Below are 20,622 nucleotides of genomic sequence, written 5' to 3'. Positions count from 1 at the left end.
AATGTGTATGTGTATGTGTATGTGTATATTTTGTAATATGCGCTATATAATAATTGAACATTATTATTATTATTATTATTATTATTGATGGTCATCTTGCGAGTAATTAACTACTCTCATCGGACTCTCATCATTAATTTGTCTCTTCATTTTTTAATTTTTTTTTATGGTGAATTATTGGGGGGGGGGATGATTGTACAGGCCATCCCCCACCCCCCCCCCCCCCCCGGGATCGACACCCATGATCATATTGTTGGTCGAGGGAGAGTGTTATTCGAGGGAGAATGTCCGAACATAGCTGATAGTACTCGCTTTTATCCGCTACCGTGGACATTGGGTAGAGGGTCCGTTCCCACTCATGGTATAACTGCCGTGGGTGAGTCCACTGCGTGGAGAGAGTTGCTGACGTAATCCCGCGCTTCTTAGTCCACGTGGTCCAAACTGGGAGGCCGGAAATCTAACGGTTTAACAAGGGTACCTCGAAAAGTGGAAAGAGGATATATGGAAAGTATATTTGTATCATTTGTAGAAAGGAGTGAGATGATACGGTACCTGGAAAATTTACACATTGTCCTCTCTTAAAGCTTATCTGCCGTAGTTTACAGGAGGGATTAGACCCGCTCTGCAAGGACACTGGACATGTGGTTATCTCATCAATTCAGCTCTCAGTTAACATAAGAAAAAGAGGATCATGGGGGACCAATGGTCACCGATTAGGCATTGTTTGTTATATAGAGGGCGCAAGTAGCTACCAATAGTGCAGTGGGCATGACTTGAATATGTGTTGATGGTTAATGGTTAATAGTTGATTATTATTTACAGGACTGCTAAGAAAGCATGTATAAGTATAAGTATAATAATTTATTATCCTTTTCAGGAAATTTGGTTTCCACTGGTTACAAAGTAATACAATACAAATATATAAATGAAATATTATAGGAGAGTGATAAACATACACATATGATAAACATAGATAATGAATGAGGTAATAGATAAGTAAGCCACTGTATATAGGTCGGTTAGGTGATACCAGATTTCATGAAGGTAAATTTAATATGATATTCCATAGTAAATCTTAAAATGATAATAAATACATAAATTATTATTATTATATTATGCTTGTTAGAAAACAACCAGGGAACTGGCGGTTTTAGGTCCTCGTCGAGGGCATCGAAGATGGTATAAAGGGAATGAGCTAGATAGGACTCCATCTCTTAAAATTTCTTGGTTTGACAGAAAGGTTGGGAGATAAGGCCATCGCCTGCTCATATTGATAAGATTTGTAGATCAATTTTTGTTATGTTTTTGTTGGTGGGTTTAATGAAATATAAAAGTAGAGCATGATAAGCACTGAGATATACACTGGGAAACACGATAGGCCGACATGCAGGTACTTGTATTATGTTTTAAAGGATTACTAGAATTAAGTAGAGTTGTATTATCTTTGCATAACTCGCTGTAAGATTGAAAAGAAGAGGGTATCTTTATTATTCGCGTCAGACCCTTTTGTGTGGGCTGAAAAGGACAATAATTGCGAATGTTTCGATTTCTGGTTTCTACTGAAAATTGACCTAACCTCGGCTGCTGTTTCATACACAATGAATATGCAAATTCTGGTTGTGCTTAAATTCATATTCGTACGAAGATTTTGGAAAGGGTGTGCGATTTTATTCACCGAAATGTTATATCTGCCTTCAAACTTGGGAGACATATTTAATTGAAGTCCCCCCCCCCCCCGAAAAAAAGGAAGAGCAAAGGATAGGTCACCCTTTTGCGTTATTGTTTTTATATTTGAAAAATTCAGAAAAACAATCAAACAAACAAACATCATCACCTCTTACATGTCTAGACTAAAACAAACAGGAAGGGCGCGATAGGTCAACAATGTCAGTGCTTTTGATTTTGATCACGCGAGTTCATCAGTTTGTTTGTAATTTTGTTGATACAAACAATCAATCTGCTGCATGATAAACAATAACATTACTTTAAGCTCGTTATGGTTTTCTACCCGAATTCAGGATTAGCTTGAACGAGGGGATCTGATGAAATGTATTAAACAGCTTAACAAGGGTATCTCGCAAAGTAGGAAAAGGAAATACGTTGATTTGTTGAATGGAGTAAGATAATACGGTACCTGCACACTTTTATCTTAATAAAAGGTGCGGGTATGAGATGAATATTTGTTAATTGGAGTTGTTATACACAGTTATAGTTATGTGCATATATTATGCCTGATAGCCCCTCTCCCAATTTTCCGACAGTGATTTTGTAGAACTGAATGCTTCAATATTTTCTCTCTCTTGATTTGTCTGGTTACATCAAGGCCAACTTTGTGGGATGGTTACAATACGGGCTATGTTACGTACTACTCTAGATGCATCAGTCTCTCTCCTCCATCACGCCCCCCCCCCCCAAGCTCTCTGTGTGTGTCTGTGTGTCTGTGTCTGTCTGTCTGTCTGTCTCTCTCTGTCTCTGTCTCTCTTTCTCTCTCCTATATATATATATATATATATATATATATATATATATCTCTCTCCCACTAGGTGATGTTAAACCATTTTCTGCGGCTTTAATTCTGCTATCCAACAATGAATTCGCAATCCCCTTTTCGCTTTTTTAATTAATATATGAATATCTTGGGTCATGAATTTGGTTCAAATGAAAATATTGGAAGCATTAATCCTACAACATTCAGTGATCGTTGCCGCGGTTGAAATCGAGTCTTAAGTTATGAAATTGTAAATAATAAACTCTTTATGATGTATAGCTACCTCTAAAGGTCAAGATATTAATTAAGCTATAAAACAATGTTTCTTGATTAAAATCGACCGATCAGCAATGTCCGTTTGAAAATTATATATCACATCTACATATTCTGAGATTTTCATGGCCGCAGCTGCCATTGTACGGCCGTAGGCGCCATTTCAAATTGATCAAAATTTAACGGGAGCACCGGTACATTTTTATATTCAATTTTTCTCGAAAGCAGAAGTGTTTTAGGGGCTAAATTTTCTAGTGCTTCTAATAAATCCACAGGGGCATCCAAATATATCAAAATTGTAAAGAATCACTATCCACCCAATTTTCAAAATTTCCCAAAAGTTTGTATTACCTTTAAATACGACTATCATGATCAGACGTTGCGTAGCGTATGTCTAGTCATACAGGCCCCTGGAGTTTTGGGGGAGGGACATTAGGGGGCGTTTCACACAGCCCTTTTTCAATGACATATGACAAAAATCAGTGACAAATCTGCTGATAACCAATCAGAAGCAAGGATTTTAGTAGCGTATAACACTAATTGTCATTTGTCCCTGATGACAAGTTTTGTGAAACGCCCCCGAGATGTTTTCCCTTGCCCTGTCCATTCTCCTTTTTCATATTTTCTTTCTTTTTATGCAATTCTCTACCCCACCACTCTCTCACCCTCTCTCTCTCTCTCTCTCTCTTTCTCTCTCTCTCTCCCTCTCTATCTCTCTCTCTCTCCCTCTCTATCTCTCTCTCTCTCTCTCTCTCTCTCTCTCTCTTCGTTTTGCGATTTGGGGGTGCCCCCTGTAGCTACACTTCGGATTAACATAACAATGAATGAAACAATGCACACAATAACTTTAAATTCATCCTTCTCTTTAATGACATTATTAGACCGTCAATCATGTCATGATGTATTTAACATTTAATACCCCCCCCCCCGAATTATTTACATCTAAATTCTGATTGGAGTTATAGTACATACATGTATTTGGCAACAGCGATAAGTATACAAAAATCTAGGTAGAACTCAATTCGTATGAAAGCCTGTTGCACCATTTCCTGGGAAGGCATTGAAAAGTACTTGAAATAGATAAAATTCAAATTTACAAAAAAAAAAAAACAGGTCAAATTCAATGGTACATATTTGTTAAAGTGTTTTTAAAAAACACTTTGGTAAATGAAATTGGGGCATGATGTTCATGATTCATTGATTGTACATTTTACTCTTTAATGCTTCTCTAATCAAATTCACAAATCAGCTATGATGGTATATAGAAATGGACAATATCGGTATATGAAATAAATTCAAAACCACTATTTCCCATCATTTTCAAAATTCATGGATTTCAATCTTGGACGAAATGAATGTTACAAGACCATGAATTTTTTTTCCCCAATGAGATTCAAACATTGAATATTTATCATGAAACAAAGCCTATTTGAGATCAAAATTCCATACATTTGAAGGTGATCTTAATTGAAATGTGGAATTCTGAATTCACGAAAGGAAATTCAATTTTCTTTCTTGAAAATCTGCGCACGACACATTTCATCACCTTCCGCATCTATAAGAAAAATATTCTCGGCTTAATATGACATGAAAATATTGCAATGATGGAATGTGATGTGTAATTATATACATAATTATCATATCAATGTACATATCAAACTATCCCTTCCAAATTGGAACAATTATATAAACATTAATATCTACTCTTAAAAACACTGAATATCGCTTACAAGTATAAATGGATATAAATAGTTAAAAATCCCCAATGTCCGATATATATTTTATTAGTATACTAAAAAGTATTTACATTTATTCTGTTACAAACGATCTTTAATTTTTTAGTTTTGCATTAAACATTATTTTCAAGTCTAACCTTAAAGCCCCACCGTACAAGTTTGGCGAGGAGGGATTATACTTCTTTGCATGGTCACTGACAGGTGTTTTTCTCATCAAATAAGCTCTCAATTAACATAAGAAAAAGAGGATCCAGGGGACCAATGGTACCGATTAGGCATTGTTGGCTATATAGAGTGTGCAAGTAGCTATAAATAGTGCAGTGGGGCTTTAAAACAACCGGTGTCTAGCTCAGCTGGAGATACAATGATAAAACTATAGAAACAAGAATGATTTACCATTTTATGTCATTTTGTATTAACCTGATTAAGGCGTGAATGAATTCCCAACTCTATGCCCCACCCCCTGAAAACAAATTAAGTTTCCGAAAACTCGCTGAGCATTATTTCATTGAATATGCCTTTGAACATTTACTTGCGTAATAATTTAAGGCGAGTTTCATCATTTTCGGGGGGTGGGCAACTATTAACATCACAATAATTATATTTTGGTAGATACTGAAGAATGATATTCATATTAATAGTCGGTAAATGAGTTCAATTAATGTGTTCCTTTATCGCATATTCAACCTTGATTTGTTTACAATTCCCTGAAACACGTCGACTAGGTTTATTCATTATGCTATACATGCACAGTCCAAAAACTGTGTATAGTACGTGCAAAATATAATATATATATATATATATATATATATATATATATATATATATATATATATATTTCATATCATACATTCCGTCCTGAGAAAATGTACACGATGTGAATATAAAATTTAAAAATCTATTACTTTAATAATAGGGCGTGAGGGATTTTAAAAAGGCAGATACCACACGTTTATTATAAAACACCTGATATTTCCACACGAATCAAACTATTGGCCATATTTATGATATTTTGAAACACAGTAAAAGAAACTTCTTGCGATCACATGGTTATTTTGGAAGAAGTTCGTGCATGGGTTACTCTGTATAACTTTAAAATGTTTGATATTTAATCAGTAATCATACATTTTTTTAAATCATTTCAACCAATCACACAACTAAGGCATGAATGGTTTCAATAAATGATTACATCAGCCGAGTATTATATAGTCTTTCGTGTATATTATGCGGTATAAAAAAGCATCATGATAAAAAAGGGTCAAAAGAAGGAGAAAATAAACTAAAAATGAGACTAATTATAAAAAAACACGGTTATTCTTCTGTAAAGATATAAGAACGCTTCAGCTAAAATTCAATATAAAGGCATCACAATTGACCATACTAAAAAATACGAAAAATAAGTATCTTTTGAATACAATGAAAGACATTTTGCTAAGGCCCGCCTCTTTACTTAAACTGCAATTTTAATATTTAAATAAGTGAATGCCATCAGCACTGTAACAGTATGTGACTTTTTTATAACCATTGTTTAAACGAGAAATTATAGTGGGTTTTTTTGTTTGTATACGTTTGACATTTACACGAATAAACCTTACGAACGTGAAAACACATGTTACCCTTTGGCTGGAAAAGATGTACAAACCCAAACAACTTGATTCATATTCTGAACTCGAATTTAACTTGAACTCCAGTCTATGTTAAATCCGACTTGAGACATTCATCGAATACAATTTCTCTTTTCGTTAAAATGATGCAAAATTTCTGTACATCGTCTTAACAATACCAGGTATTTTATATTATGTAGGCTTTGCTTTATGTCTGTAAAGGCTCCACTTGTGTTAGCTGTACAGCGTTAGAAATATGTTGATTATCGAATGATCTAATCTATCAGTCTTTGATTATATTTACAATAATGTAAAAGTAGATGATGGGCAAATCGCTGTACATTTTCAGGAAAAAGTCCTCGAAGCGATGCCATCGACCAGTAATAAAAAGGCCTACTTCTAGCTTTTCACGTGGCTCGATCTATGGACGGCGAAAGGGCGTGATGCCAAATATCCAGACAGACGACGGATCCCTTCATATAACGGGACTCTAGAGCATATTAGAGTCCATTTAAGGTAGAAGTTGCGACATGATGTTTTTTTTCAACGCAATATGACGTTTAAATTCTTTCTCTTTTAGAATTTACAGGTGCTCATCAAACCTGAATACAAATGTTACGTGATAGTGTAAACAAAATAGCGTCAAATCATTGGTTGTTGCGACTCTTCTATAAAAGGACTCCAAAACACTCGGCATTAATCCTATATGACACAAATTATACCTAAGTATTATTCATAAGAACTTTTGTCATCCATGAACGTCCAAGTTAAATCAAAATGATCGCTGCTTATATGCAGTCAATCATCGGTTAAAGTGGATTCGTCATTTCATAAGAAGGCGGCTCCCCGTTTTCAACGTTGCCCATCTCTTCATCATCCTCCTCCTCGTCGAACTTGACTTCGCCGGGTGACCACGGGCGACCGCTGCCATCGATGTCCAGTTGCCCGCCCATCGTGGTTCCGTTTCGATGATGAACCTTCCAGGACTCCAGGCGGAACCGAGGGAGGGCGGGACCCCATGTATCGATGGGGCTTGAGATCAGATGCCAACGCTACAGGTTATACAGAAATAATATATTGTTAATCATTATGGGGATTCTACATTGAATATATTATCGTTTGGAAAGTTATGAACAGCTTTCTGAAACAAAATGTTTTCAAGAGCGTTATGTTTGTGAGATTTCAAACATTAAGTCATAGCAAAATCAAGGGAGCGCTAAATTTTTGCCCATATAGAGAAGAAAAAACACATGAAAAAGCACAAATATCTTTAAATTCCGAACCACGGCCCTTTTCCCGACCTTGGGAAGGCAGGCTTGATTCCCGAAATAATTTTCCTGAAAAATTATGATTCTTGATTCTATATAGTTCTAGGCACCCCAACCCCTCTTAGTGGAAAATAACTGTAGAGATACTTTTGTACTTATTGCTTCTCTCCCTTATCGAAATAGCCTATGCAGGGCCGTCGATATTACCCAAGCTATGTTCTTAATAAAACAATTAAAAAAATCATTAAGAATAACGCTGGAGAAGAGATTCGCCCCTGCCGTCTAACAACCCTGGATACGCCCAAGGAAAGTATATCAATAATCATGATGATTATCATTCTTATACCTCCATATAGGTCAACTATTCCATAAGAAACTTATTAAAATATGAGGTAAAATCCACCCCCAACCCCTTCTGACACTCCTGGATCCGCCCCCGTACGGTGTGATCATAATAATAATAATAGCTCACATCTATAATGCGACTAATACTTTGTTTCTAGGCGCGAACATAATTATTACCCCGGTCATCGGATTCAGGCTTACCCGCAACATAATGTTTGCACATTTTCAAATCCCTGGGAAGCAATCCAGCCAGTCATCATTTTACAAGGGCCACTTGCTAATCCAACCACATTAACTTTCGCATCCTACCGGGTACCCATAATCAGGCGCGTACGCAGAGGGGGTGTTTTGGGGGTTAACCACCCCTCAAATATTTTTAATTGTTAAAAAAAAAAAAATAACGGCGCGATTTTCAAATTTTAAAAATACCCCCTTTAACAAATCCTTCGTACGCCACTACCCATAATAACCTCCTTACCTCCATGAATGTTCCCTCTTCCATGAGGAACTCGTAGATGATGACAATAGGGATCCAGATCAACGAGCATGTAGTGATCAACCAGCCAACGGCCCGGGCCCAGGAAGGGAAAGGTCCATTGTAACTTGGCTCTTGCCAGTTTAAGAAGTTGAATATGAGAACGAACTGGAGAAAGAGATGATCAAAGAGCATATTAGTTTATTGATTTATACCAATTCAAATATCCCGATTGTTAGGATTAAAATTCGCTAAAAAACAACTTTTATTGAAGTTCCTTCCTAAGACCCCACATCATGTCCAATAAGCCATAATGTAACCAAATTTAATGCAGACGCCGTGTGAATAATTGCATATTATATTACATGTTGTAGGGTAGGGCAAGCCATAATATTTATCCTAACTTGCAACAAAACAATATATGTAATTCGCTTTTTGATTGTTGAGGTAATTTTTTTTTGCAAGGCCTCTGCCATACCATACCCTCATTAATGTTTGATGACCTTATTCATGCTTATCCCACCTGTCCATCAACTTATGACCCCCCCCCCCCCAGGTCAGAATTCCAGTTGAAACCAGTAAACAACTGGTACCAGTTAAAACCAGTAGATTCAGTTGGTTTTTAATATGGAAATTGAAACAACGCTAACTGGGACCAGTTGTTTTACCAGTTGAATTACCAGTTGAATTACCAGTTGATTTACCTGTTGATTTACCAGTTGAATTACCAGTTGAATACCAGTTGATTTACCATTTGAATTCCAAGTTGATTTACTAGTTGATTTACCAGTTGATTATCCAGTAATCAATCAACTGATAATCAATAATCATTATTAGCATCTGGCCACCAATTTAACCACATATACTAACTCTTGCAATTACCCAATCACAAAGATCATTTGAAGTAGATTACAGATGTGTATTATGTGAGATGACATCTATAGTTCGTGCATACATAATTATAAACTTTATTTCCTGGTTAGTATCTAATTTCACGTCTTAAATTAGATAAAAAACATGATCAGACATGTGTAATATATTTGTCAATAATTAACTAAGAAAGTATCAATCACAAAATGTATGTGCATTGTCACATTTGCTTGACAGATCATGATTATTATATTTTCTGTGAAAACATACAAATTAATCATGAATATACATAAGATATATTGAACTGGTTTTTCAACTGGTAAATCAACTGGTTTTCAACTGGTAAATCAACTGGTAATCATCTATTGGTTTTCAACTGGTAAATCAACTGGTATAATTGTACTGGTTTTCAACTGGTAAATCAACTGGTAAACCGCCTACAAGACCCTAGTTCGGCCTCAACTTGAATACTCCTCATGTGCATGGAATCCACATAAACGGCGTAATACCAACTTGCTGGAAGGAATCCAGAGGCAAGCTGCACGTTTTGTCACCCAAGACTTTAGAAGGACATCGAGCGTCTCAGACATGATTTCTCTACTGGCCTGGAATACTCTTGAACAACGAAGAATCTTTGCCCAGTGTGGAATGTTCTTCAAAATCCACAAGAACATGGTGAACATCCCACTTACACCTGGTATTCACCCAGTCTTGCACCAGAGAGAGCTACGTGGACACACCACACACCCATTTATCTTTCACCAGCTTCCCTGCAGAGTGGACTGCTATAAGTACAGTTTTTTCCCCCGAGTTATTCCCATATGGAACAGACTCCCAGCAGTAGCTGTAACATCTAGCTCAATTGCTGGTTTTCAGACCTCCGCAGTCCCGTCCATCATAGCCATGATGGGCATGCCCACCAGGGCCCTGTAGGGAGGGAAGCCATGAAGCCGACATTAATGTTCTCACCAGATGCACCCTACTTCTTCGTACTCTCCAGTTTACATGTCTTCTTCTGCACAATGTCTGGCTTCTTTTACTTGCACGCATCACGCACTCACACACTACCACTATTACTCCACCCTGGACAGCTGTCAACGTAGCTTTTTGGGTGCAACAAATTCAAGATTCAAGATTCAAGATTCTACTGGTTTTCAACTGGTAAATCAACTGGTTTTCAACTGGTAAAGCAACTGGTAAATCAACTGGTAATATCAACTGGTCTCAGATGTCAACTGGTATTTCTACTGATTTCCAAATTGTATCAACTGGTATCAACTGATACCAGTTTAGACCAGTTGAGACCAGTTCAAACCAGTAGATACCAGTTGGAAATCCTTACTGGTTTCAACTGGTATCCACTGGAATTTCGACCTGCCCCCCCCCCTCTCTTCCCCTCTCCTCCGCCCCATGGTAATGGATGGACTACGCTACACTTACCAACATGAGAGCAGGTGTGAAGGCAGCCCAGTTCAGAGGCCACCACATGAAGGACCAGTGGCCGACCCACTTGTCTCCCACCATGGTTCGGATATCGTTCTGGAGGCGCTTGACCCCGTAAATCCAGCCCAGGGCTATACACTCGAGGAGGGCGTAGATGATATAGTTGAAGAAGGCGCCATAACTGTCGAGATGCGACACCCAATAACTGCCCGTCTGCGGACATGAAATGAAGATAATAATCATATTTAATTTTTATATAGCGCTTAATACAAATGTCACTAAGCGCTTTACAAATATACTATTACCCCGGTCATTGGATTCAGTGCTTGCCCGCACACACTGTGTGCACAATCTCCACTCCCTGGGGAGCATTCCAGCCGGGCGTTACTTGACGCTCACAAGCTGTTTGACCACCAATGATGGCCGCATCCTACCGGGTACCCATTTGACACCTTGGTGGAGAGTAGCAAGTGCAGGTTAATATCTTGCCAAAGGATTAGTGCCGTGTCGGGATTCGAACCCTCGACCTTCGCATCTCTAGTCAAGCGCCTTAAACCACTCGACCACGAGAGAGAAACTGGACGATTTAATATAAATATGATGATAATCAGACGCAAAATCAGATTCTCAGAAGGGACGGGGCCTGGATAACATGAAAATGCAAAATTATACGATATCTGGGAAGGGTCGGGAGGATAGCGACATTCACATTTTCGAAGAGAGAGAGAGAGAGAGAGAGAGAGAGAGAGGGTACGGTTCGTTCCCATGGACCTGGATCCATCTCTGATCTGGCCTACATTTTCTTTTTACCTATCACATGTATTGTTTTATATATTACAATGACGCTTTTTAAAACATCTCAACGTTTGATATCGCCATATGTCAAGTCAAACTCTACCAAATCATAGTATTATTCCATTTTATGAAACAGTCGTGGAAATCTCAATCGAAATTGGTTGAGACACACTAGCAATATGACTTCGTCCTCAAATGCTGAGAGGGTGGTATATTAAGTTAAAACCGTTTGACTTTCCGCATCATATAAGTTAAATTAAGGAATAAGGCGACAAGCTAACAAGAACACAAGCAGAAGCTGTGGACAAAGTACAAACTGAACACAAATTGAAAATCGAAGAAAAAGAAGGAAATACATGTGTGTGTTAAATGTAGCATAAAACTTTGAAATAGCACAAATCACATAATCATTTTCTTTCTTCTTACATGGGTTATGCAGCTGAATCCCATGATGTACATGATACCACAGGCAGCCATTAACACGTATGTCTTCTTCTTACGGAGTTTAGGGATCTCATCCACAATGGCTGTTACTACATTCTCCATAATGGCGAACTGTAAAACAAAAGAGAATGATTATCATTTCAATAATATGCCGTTTTTGTATAGCGCACATCGCAGTCTCATAAAATGTTGACGTATTTATGCCCTTCTATAAAAGCATATGGATATTATTACCCCGACTTTATCTCATACGACCGTAGTGCTCTGTGCATTATACAGGAATAGTACCATTTCCTACTTTCTACATCTGAGTCGAGTGTGGAAAATGTAGTTAAGAGTCTTGCCAAATGATGTTTAGTGCTGCGTCAGGGATTTGAACCCCATACCTTGTTCAAAGTCCAGAAACTTATCTGCTAGACCACAACACTTCTACTTACGTCAGTGATATTATTGGAATTAGACCTTTAGGATACCCTAATTAATTTTGCCTCATTTCAGGAGTAGTTCAACATGTGTATCAAGTTGAATTATGTAAAAACGGGAAAATAAGAAAAATGGGTTGGTGAGAGTTGAAGGAAACTAAACAAAGCTACCAAGTGTCGTCAATGTATCTTTTACTATGTCGTCCAGACAATAATATCAAGCTAATAATTATAATAATCTGGATTTATAGCGCTTAATACGGAATACCGTCTCTCAGCGCTTTACATATATTATTATTACCCAAGTCATGTGATTCATTCCCGCACAATGTGCACCATCTCCACTCCCTTGGGAATATTCCTACCATAATATGGTCACCGTGAGGGCATAGGTAATTACTAACACAAATACTTTCGTCATCCTACCGGGTTCCCATTTCTCTCTTGGGTATTGAGTGGCAAAGGTAGATTAATGCCTTGCCAAAGGACATTAGTGCCGTATCTGGGATCGAACCCACGACCTGAATTGAATTTCAAGTCAACTGCTTAAACCACTCGACTACGACACTCCTAAGGCCTATATGGGATGTTAGAGACAAAAAGTTTAACCTAGAATGTGAACAAACCTGACTGTCTAAACCCAGTGTTATCAACATGCCAAAGAAGAGGATAGACCATAGAGGAGAAACGGGCATACGTGCTACTGCGGCGGGGTAGGCGATGAACGCAAGCCCAAAACCTGTGCGGGGGGAATTGAAGAAAGGTAAAGATGGTTTCAATTAAATCAAAATCAAGTGCGTCAATGTATTTTCAGGAAGCTCGGTGGAGCAGAAAGGACACAAAATGAATCAAAGTGCCATAGAATAGAAAATTTACCTGAAGTATTATAGTTGGGGGAAATCACACCCACACCCTCACGTTATTTGATTCATTTTCGATAAATCTCCTTTTTTTTTTTTTTTTTTTTTTTTTTTTTTTTTTCTTTTTACATGTACTCACTTGAAAATGTAGGAATAGATAATCCCTAAAATAAAGGAATTCGCTAATGGTGCAACCCTGGCACATATCATATCATTATATTGCTATATAAAAGCTAAATATTATTATTATTATTATTACTATATTGCCATAAATTGTCTTTAGAAGTTTTGCTCGGATAAAAGAGGACCATGACATTCTGCATGGTTTAGATAGTAGCTGCAAGATGTGTTAATTTTACGAGATATCAAGGGAAATAATATTCTAAAGATAGCACAAGACGAACAAAAAGACAACACATTTCTGCAAAGAATATATGGGATTATATCTTTGTAATCTTATATCAAGATTCACGTTTATAGACTTTAGCTTAAATTTATCACATTTCTCGTATTTTGTTGTAACAAGTGGTTGATTTTTTTAGATATCGTCATCGTATACCTTGTTGGACGACCGTATCGACAGGTTGGTCGAGCTCGTGGGCCATGAACCCTACGATGGAGAAGATAACAAACCCTGCGAAGACGCTGGTGCAGCAGTTTGCAATGGCCACAAATATCGAGTCACTATAAAGACAGAAATATAAGATTGAAACATGTCACAGAAACTATTTGTCATCTTTACTCGATGTTTACTCGATTGAAAAACTTCCCAGAAAATCGCAAGAGATGATAGCCTGGTATTTGAACATAATGACCCTTATGTAGTAGACCCTATTTGCAATTGTATTTTCATTATAAATAATGGGGAAATGAAGTTGCCTATTGGAAGCGTTTTTGTAACCTTATTAATCTGATAATTTATGTCGGAGAACCTGAGGATTTGTGCTCCCTGTGGCTTTTTTCAGAGGCTCCACAGAATGCTTTCAGGAATTGCCATTTCCTCTGCCCTCAGATTAAGAAATAGTATTTTGTATGATAAGTAATGCACACATTCAATTAATGAATTTGCCCCCACTTCCCACATTATTCTGAAGGCCTTAAAGGACTATGTCCAATTTGCAGTTTCATGTATGTTTTTACCAAAGGAAAAAAGAAGTCAGTCGCTCACTCACTCAACAGTGTGTGACAGTGAAGTCTAGAAAGTAAACGGGTTTCCTTGCATAATTTGGACACTGCATATATGCTAACGTTTGAATTTCACAGATAGGACATACGTGAAATATTTATAATTCCTGCAAATTTTTACAGAATTTGATGTTGGCTGTTTGTTATTTTTATCATCAATTCTTTGATAGATCTAACCTTGTTGGTAAATTCTGTAATCAAAGGACCTTTTCTACCAGTAAACTGTTGGCATACTTGATATTCTTCTGATTACCTAATGCATTGTGAAAGTGATTTTGACTCACCTGTAGCAGTTGTTATGGAACTTATTATAAGATGACAGCGTGACCAGGCCACCTCCTGCTGCACTGAGAGAATAGAAGATTTGGATAGCTGCATCTTGCCATACCTAGAACAGAAAGACAAGAAATAACTGATATGGTAAAGACCGGTAGTGGTAACATTGCGGTTCAAGGGTTTTGCGTGCAAAATATCCATTCAATATTGTTTTAATATTGCCTTCAGAGGTTTAGATGGCAATATACTTCAACCTAAATTCGCAAAATAGCAGCAATATATGCCCAAATGTTCAATGTTGAAGTGCATTCGCGATATCTATCCAGGCCAGATCGCTATAACATAAAAACAGTTACAGATACAAGTATAACCACGATAATGATACAACTTAGGGTATATTATGATGGCAGAAGACCAACAACATATTGCCAAGACAGTTATATACAATTAATACATGTCCTGTGCTGTATAATTATACGAAAATGCATCCCTATAATTATTTTAAGCCTTCAGGATTACATGAAAAGAAATTAAAGCAAAGTTTACGTATGGTTCTTATTTCTTAACATTCCTTGTAGAAGGATAATGTACCAAGAAAACCAAAGAGACTGTACTCCGATCTCGGATGATTGATTACCTTAGCATCACTGAGTCTGTTGAAATCTGGGACCACGAAGAACCGAATCCCGTCTATAGCTCCGGGCAACGTTACGCCACGAATGAATAGAATGAAAAGAACAACGTACGGGAAGGTAGCAGTGAAGTATACAACCTATAATGATAAAGAATACATTTCAAGATAAGTCATTTTATAATGGAATATTTTATGGATCTCAACAGCACAGATGGTATACGAGAAAAACGTGTAGAAAATGGGGGGGGGGGGGGGGGGGGGGGGGGGGGCAGGGGCGGATCCAGTCGGCGGCAGGGGATGGGGCCCAATTCGTGAGAAAATATTTAGCGGCGAAATAGCCGGCCGATAATTCGCTCTGTGGGGGGGCCGGGAGGGGGGGGGAATGGAAAAATTTGAAAAATCGCACCTGTTTACATGTTTTTTCCCCTCGGGTGCGGGCCCGCCCCCCCCCCCCCCCCCTTGATCCGCCACTGGGGGGGGGGGGGGGGACATAAAACGGAAACACCTATATACAAATTGGACTTTCAATGGTAAAAACAGGGGCATCTCTAGGGAAAAGGTGATTGTGTGAATCACCTCTTGCAATCAAATATTTTGGCTTCAATTATAGATTAGTCTTTATTCGTAGATATGAAACCGGCTGACTCACGACTTATTCCTCTTATTCACGTGCGTGCAACATACGCAAAACCGAACGCTAGCGCGCTCTGATCGTTAATTCAAGTCCATTCGCTAACGTGCAGTTGTCCAAAAGAAGTCGTAGATGGTGTTAACCAGTATTTGCCATGCTACACCCCTTTAAGGTAATGAGACAACAATGACTGCTCTACCACTGAACTGAACTGCGCCTCCTCTAATGACAATTCATTAGTTCACAAGTACAAAGTGTACGGGTAAAAAACACCCATAAGGTGAACAGCTGTGACAAGTCAAAATGAAATAAAATTACAAAAGAAATACAATTTTCAGCTGATTATAATTATAAATCATGATGATATTCACCTTTCCCGATGACTTGATTCCTCTGACAAGGCATAATAGGACTATGATCCAAGCAACCAACAAACATAATGCTAGCTGCCAGATAACACCACCTGGCTCGTTCATCGTGTCCGCCTCTTGGAGAACGGCATTTCTGGAAGGAAAAAAAAGATGTAGTTCATCATAATTGCACAATGCTTTATTTTAGGGACAGTTGCTTAAAGAAACAATAGAAATATATGCATTCATAATCACGTGAATCCATATTACACGATGTATGTGTCAATTCTCAAAAGTGTAATGGTGTGAATGGTTCCTATAAATCCCTGCTTCCCTCCCCCTCCCCGTATCCTTTAAAGATTCCAACTGAAATACACTTCGAATGCCGTCGGAATCTTTAGAGTGCCCCCCCCCCCCAAATGAGGTTCGAATACAGTTGAAACGTCCCGACCAGAAAAAAAGAATGACCCGAATTCACATCGAATGCATGTCGATTGCCACCGAAATCTTTTTCGATATTCTAGGTACCTAAAGAATCCAACTGGAAAGCACTTCGAATGTCTTCGGAATTTTTTAATTGCCGCTCGAATGCGGCTCGAATGCAGTTCGAATGTCCCGACCAGTGAGGATCCAAAAATGCATCTCGAATGCCGACGGAATCTATTTCGATATTCTCGGTGCTTACGTTCTTTCAAGAAAATGCTGAAAGGTGAAAGTCGAGCGGATTCTTTGTATTTTAAAAAAGTGTTGGATTCATCAGGATAATACTTATTGTAACCATGTTTGCTTTTATCACTATGTCATAATTTTTTCTTTAAATAATTGAGTTGCTTTTTCGTGTTTGATTAAATAAATAAAGTCTTTCATTAAAACAAAAAAAATGCGCAGATGGCATAAAATGACTGTCTCATTATTCCTATTTGTGTATCTGTATAAAGTGGAACATACATATATTATTAGAAATGAATGAAATTGAATGCGACCATCTCTTACTTCCAATATTGCTCGCTGGCAAGCTCCCTACTTCCGCCCAGGGGATCCGTGTAACCCGACAGGTTGTATCCGCCCAGGTTGCTCGTCACGTTGTAAACATTCAGTGTGGTCTCATTGAGGGAATCGAGCCGGAGACAACTGCCGTTGGTGGCGATGATGCCCTCGTTGTCGACGCAGTCGCTGTAGAGGTCGTAGCACTTGACATTGTTCCAGGGTTTGGCGCACCCGATCCAGGGGAGTTGACTTGTGAACGACGCGAAGAAGTAGTAGACGGTGTACATGATGATGACGTTGTAGTACACGCCTTGGATGCAAGCCGTGAAAATTTGGCAGTAACCAATACCTAAAAAAACGGGGGAAATCATTTAGCTGTGTTTATCTCAATTTTCAATAAACAATATGAAATAAGATATAATCATGAAGATAAATATACTCCAATGCAATGGGGGTGAGAGAGAGAGAGAGAGAGAGAAAGAGAGAGGGGGAGGAGGAGAGAGAGAGTGAGAGAGGTGGATACACTGAGAGATCAAGAGAGAGAGAGAGAGAGAGAGAAAGACAGTCAGACCGCAGCCGGTGCGAAAACCCTCTATTTTATTCAGCACGTATGCAAGAATTTACGTGTCTTGCATGCGTAATGAGTAGTGCAGACGGTCTTCCCGATCGGCAGCTTTTGCCTTTATAATTGTTCATTTCTCATGAAATGGGTCTTATTTTAAAGATAAGAAGTTGCACTCTCTATATACTTATATGACAATCATGTTAGATATATTTTGGAAACAGATATTTCGCCTTGAAAATGGGGTTTTTCGACGATAAATCTATCTAAAGAGTAGGGCTGATTTTCACATAGAAATCATTCTTGCGTCAAGAAGATGTTATAATCAGCATAAAGCATAAATATTTATCTTTACAATGATATCAAAATTATTTTATTTTACGCTGTACCAAAGTCAGGAACCAAAAAAAATCACGCTCATGTTTATGAATAATTAAAAAAAGTAGTCAACTTTGCCGATGTGATAATACAGCGTTCTGATTGGTCAAATACGTCAACTACGTCATATAATTATGTTCCGCTTTGGTTTATTAACATTCTGAAAACCAGATTTTAGTAACCTAGTTTTGTGGCGTGCGCCTGAAATGCACGTGCGCGCAAGCAGTCATGGCAACGATCTAAGGACCCTGGATAAAATACGTTATATACCTCACTTAAGAAATCCAGCCATCTGATTGGTCGAATTGCATTCATAAACTTCAACTGTTCCTGTAAAATTCCCGGTAACCATGCATAAAACATTTACTATTTTTAATAACCATGGTTATTAAAAAAATAGGTCAGCCTCCATGGTTACCCCATAGGTTTACATGTTAAAAAATGGTTTGAGCGATCGAGGATACCGTATGTGTGCGAAGGATTGGTCGGTAATTTCAATACAATTGAATCTCGATCGATCTTACCGACAATTTTATCTTGCATTGTTGACATGAAGACGAAAAAAAACTTCCAAAAACAAAAAAACAACATCTGCCGATAGATCTTGATCTAAGTTCGTGCCAATATGCATTGCAAAAGTAAAAGAAGGGTGCTTTTGCGAAGCATTCATCACGCCGAAGCCGGTTTCAATCCACTTTAATGTATATATTGTACAAAACTGCCAAGCTCGTGAACAGCGCGCGATGGCCGAGTGGTGTAAGGCGTTGGTGTAAGATTCATCACTCATTGTACGCGAGAGTTCGACTCTCACCTTCGACAAAAAAAAATTATTTTTTATTTTTTATTTTTTAGTCTATTTTTTTTCGGCATATAAAAGTATTAATGACTGCTTTAATATTCGAGAAATAGTTGTTTTCATACGCTCTCGGGAAGGTTACAATTGGGCTATTCCCCTCGGCAAGCCTCGGGGAATAGCACAATTCTAACCTTCCCTTGAGCGTAATAAAACAACTATTTCTCTCAAAGCAGTCATTAATACTATATTATTTGCCCATCTGAAAAATTATTTTCTACAATATTTCTTTTTTAATCATTTTTCTTATTTTTTTCGACCAGTTTGTGGCGCGGCGGAGCTCCCTAGAGATTAATAATCAGTTATGCATTGTCATTGCTCAGACGGCGAGCGTGCACGAGTATGAAATCACACAATTTCGCGCCATCATAAGAAAGAACAAATTGGTAATTTCCGGGTTTTTAGGGTCTTAATTATTATGATTATAAAGAAAACATGATTTTGCGTCAATTAGGTTTTGACATTATTTTGATCAGTGACTTTTCATCTTTCCAACGAATCTCAAAGTAAACAAATTAATTATGTACCAAAGTCAGGAACCAAAAGCGAAATTCCGGGTACAAAATAGCTGTTGCAATGTTACAAAAATAACGACCATAAAAGTGGTGAAAAAAGATTGTTTCAAAATTGTGAAATATGGCAAGTTTCATATCAAACTGAAGCTGAAGATCTTTAGAGTAATTACCGTTGCGTGCTGCCATGTTGACTAAAGATATCGACCACAAAAGCAGCTGTTTGTACACCCTTACAAATCTCACGGAAAATCTCGTGAATTTCAGCACACGTGAATGCACGAGATTACCAAAGAGACGCTGAATAAAAATCAGCGTACAGCCTCATTATCGCGCACGCTGCGGTCTGACTGAAGAGGGAGAGACAGGCGGACAGAGTGAGAGAGATAGAAAGAGAGAGAAAGATAGAAAGAGAGAGAAAGAGAGAGAGAGAGAGAAGAAAAAAAGAAAGAGAGAAAGAAAGAGAGAAAGAAGCATTCAAAATAGATTTAGGATACTTGTAATCTACCCAGAATTATTAATCAATCCTATATCTAAGTTTATTAGTTTATTCTTTTTAATTATGTATTCATTCATGGTTTATAATCTGTGATTAGCAGCTAATGGTTGAATTGCTCATAATTGACAAAGGCTTTTGATGACATTATAAGATTACACTCAGTAGGCCTACAATTATAACGAAAGATAAAGATTAAGATATACAATTTTTTAAAAAAGATCATGAAACATTAAATAAATCCATTTCGCTGACTCACCTCGGGCGATCGGCACAGATCTCCATATTGAGACAGGTCCCAGACTGCAGTATTGCCCGAATGATACCTCCATCAGAAACAGAGGTAGACCAGCGAAAAACAACATGATTGTGTAAGGGATTAAAAAGGCACCTAGAATGAGGATTGAGATACAAAAATAAATCCACTGAATTGAAATCAAGAACAAGGCTACAACTGAACAAACCTATTCTGTATGATATTGACATAATGACATTGATAATGAGATAGACGTATTTATATTTGTTTTGGATATGCTTTCCATTCATAAAGTTCTCAATTTTGATAAATCAGTTTATGAAGATAATCATGATACATAAAATGTGATAGGGTGGTCATAATGATCCCGCTTATAGTTAGGTTTGATTTGGTTAGTCCAGTCGAAGTGTGAAGGGGTGTATACTTATTACGCTCGCATAGTAGATCTACAACGCTTACAAAGTTATATTGACTTGTTT

The 20,622-nt window shown here is 37.8% G+C and overlaps 1 protein-coding gene across 1 annotated transcript in view; it reads right to left on the bottom strand.

The window, feature by feature from the left end:
• Positions 1 to 3,607: 3,607 nt before the first annotated feature.
• Positions 3,608 to 20,622, bottom strand: part of LOC592693 (sodium- and chloride-dependent neutral and basic amino acid transporter B(0+)) — a 28,227-nt gene continuing 11,212 nt past the window's right edge. The window contains exons 6-16 of the mRNA XM_011665831.2: positions 20,147 to 20,278; positions 17,093 to 17,435; positions 16,121 to 16,253; positions 15,122 to 15,256; positions 14,493 to 14,596; positions 13,583 to 13,707; positions 12,790 to 12,902; positions 11,724 to 11,852; positions 10,500 to 10,715; positions 8,193 to 8,357; positions 3,608 to 7,153 (exon numbers count right to left, since the gene is read on the bottom strand). Of these exons, the coding sequence (XP_011664133.2) occupies positions 6,911 to 7,153; positions 8,193 to 8,357; positions 10,500 to 10,715; positions 11,724 to 11,852; positions 12,790 to 12,902; positions 13,583 to 13,707; positions 14,493 to 14,596; positions 15,122 to 15,256; positions 16,121 to 16,253; positions 17,093 to 17,435; positions 20,147 to 20,278 (1,838 nt within the window). The 3' untranslated portion in view covers positions 3,608 to 6,910. The remainder of the gene's footprint in view (positions 7,154 to 8,192; positions 8,358 to 10,499; positions 10,716 to 11,723; positions 11,853 to 12,789; positions 12,903 to 13,582; positions 13,708 to 14,492; positions 14,597 to 15,121; positions 15,257 to 16,120; positions 16,254 to 17,092; positions 17,436 to 20,146; positions 20,279 to 20,622) is intronic.

Source organism: Strongylocentrotus purpuratus, unplaced genomic scaffold, assembly GCF_000002235.5.
Source record: "Strongylocentrotus purpuratus isolate Spur 01 unplaced genomic scaffold, Spur_5.0 spur5_scaffold_4, whole genome shotgun sequence".
In the NCBI taxonomy this organism is placed as follows: Eukaryota; Metazoa; Echinodermata; class Echinoidea; order Camarodonta; family Strongylocentrotidae; genus Strongylocentrotus; species Strongylocentrotus purpuratus.
This window is presented reverse-complemented; position numbering and strand designations above follow the sequence as displayed.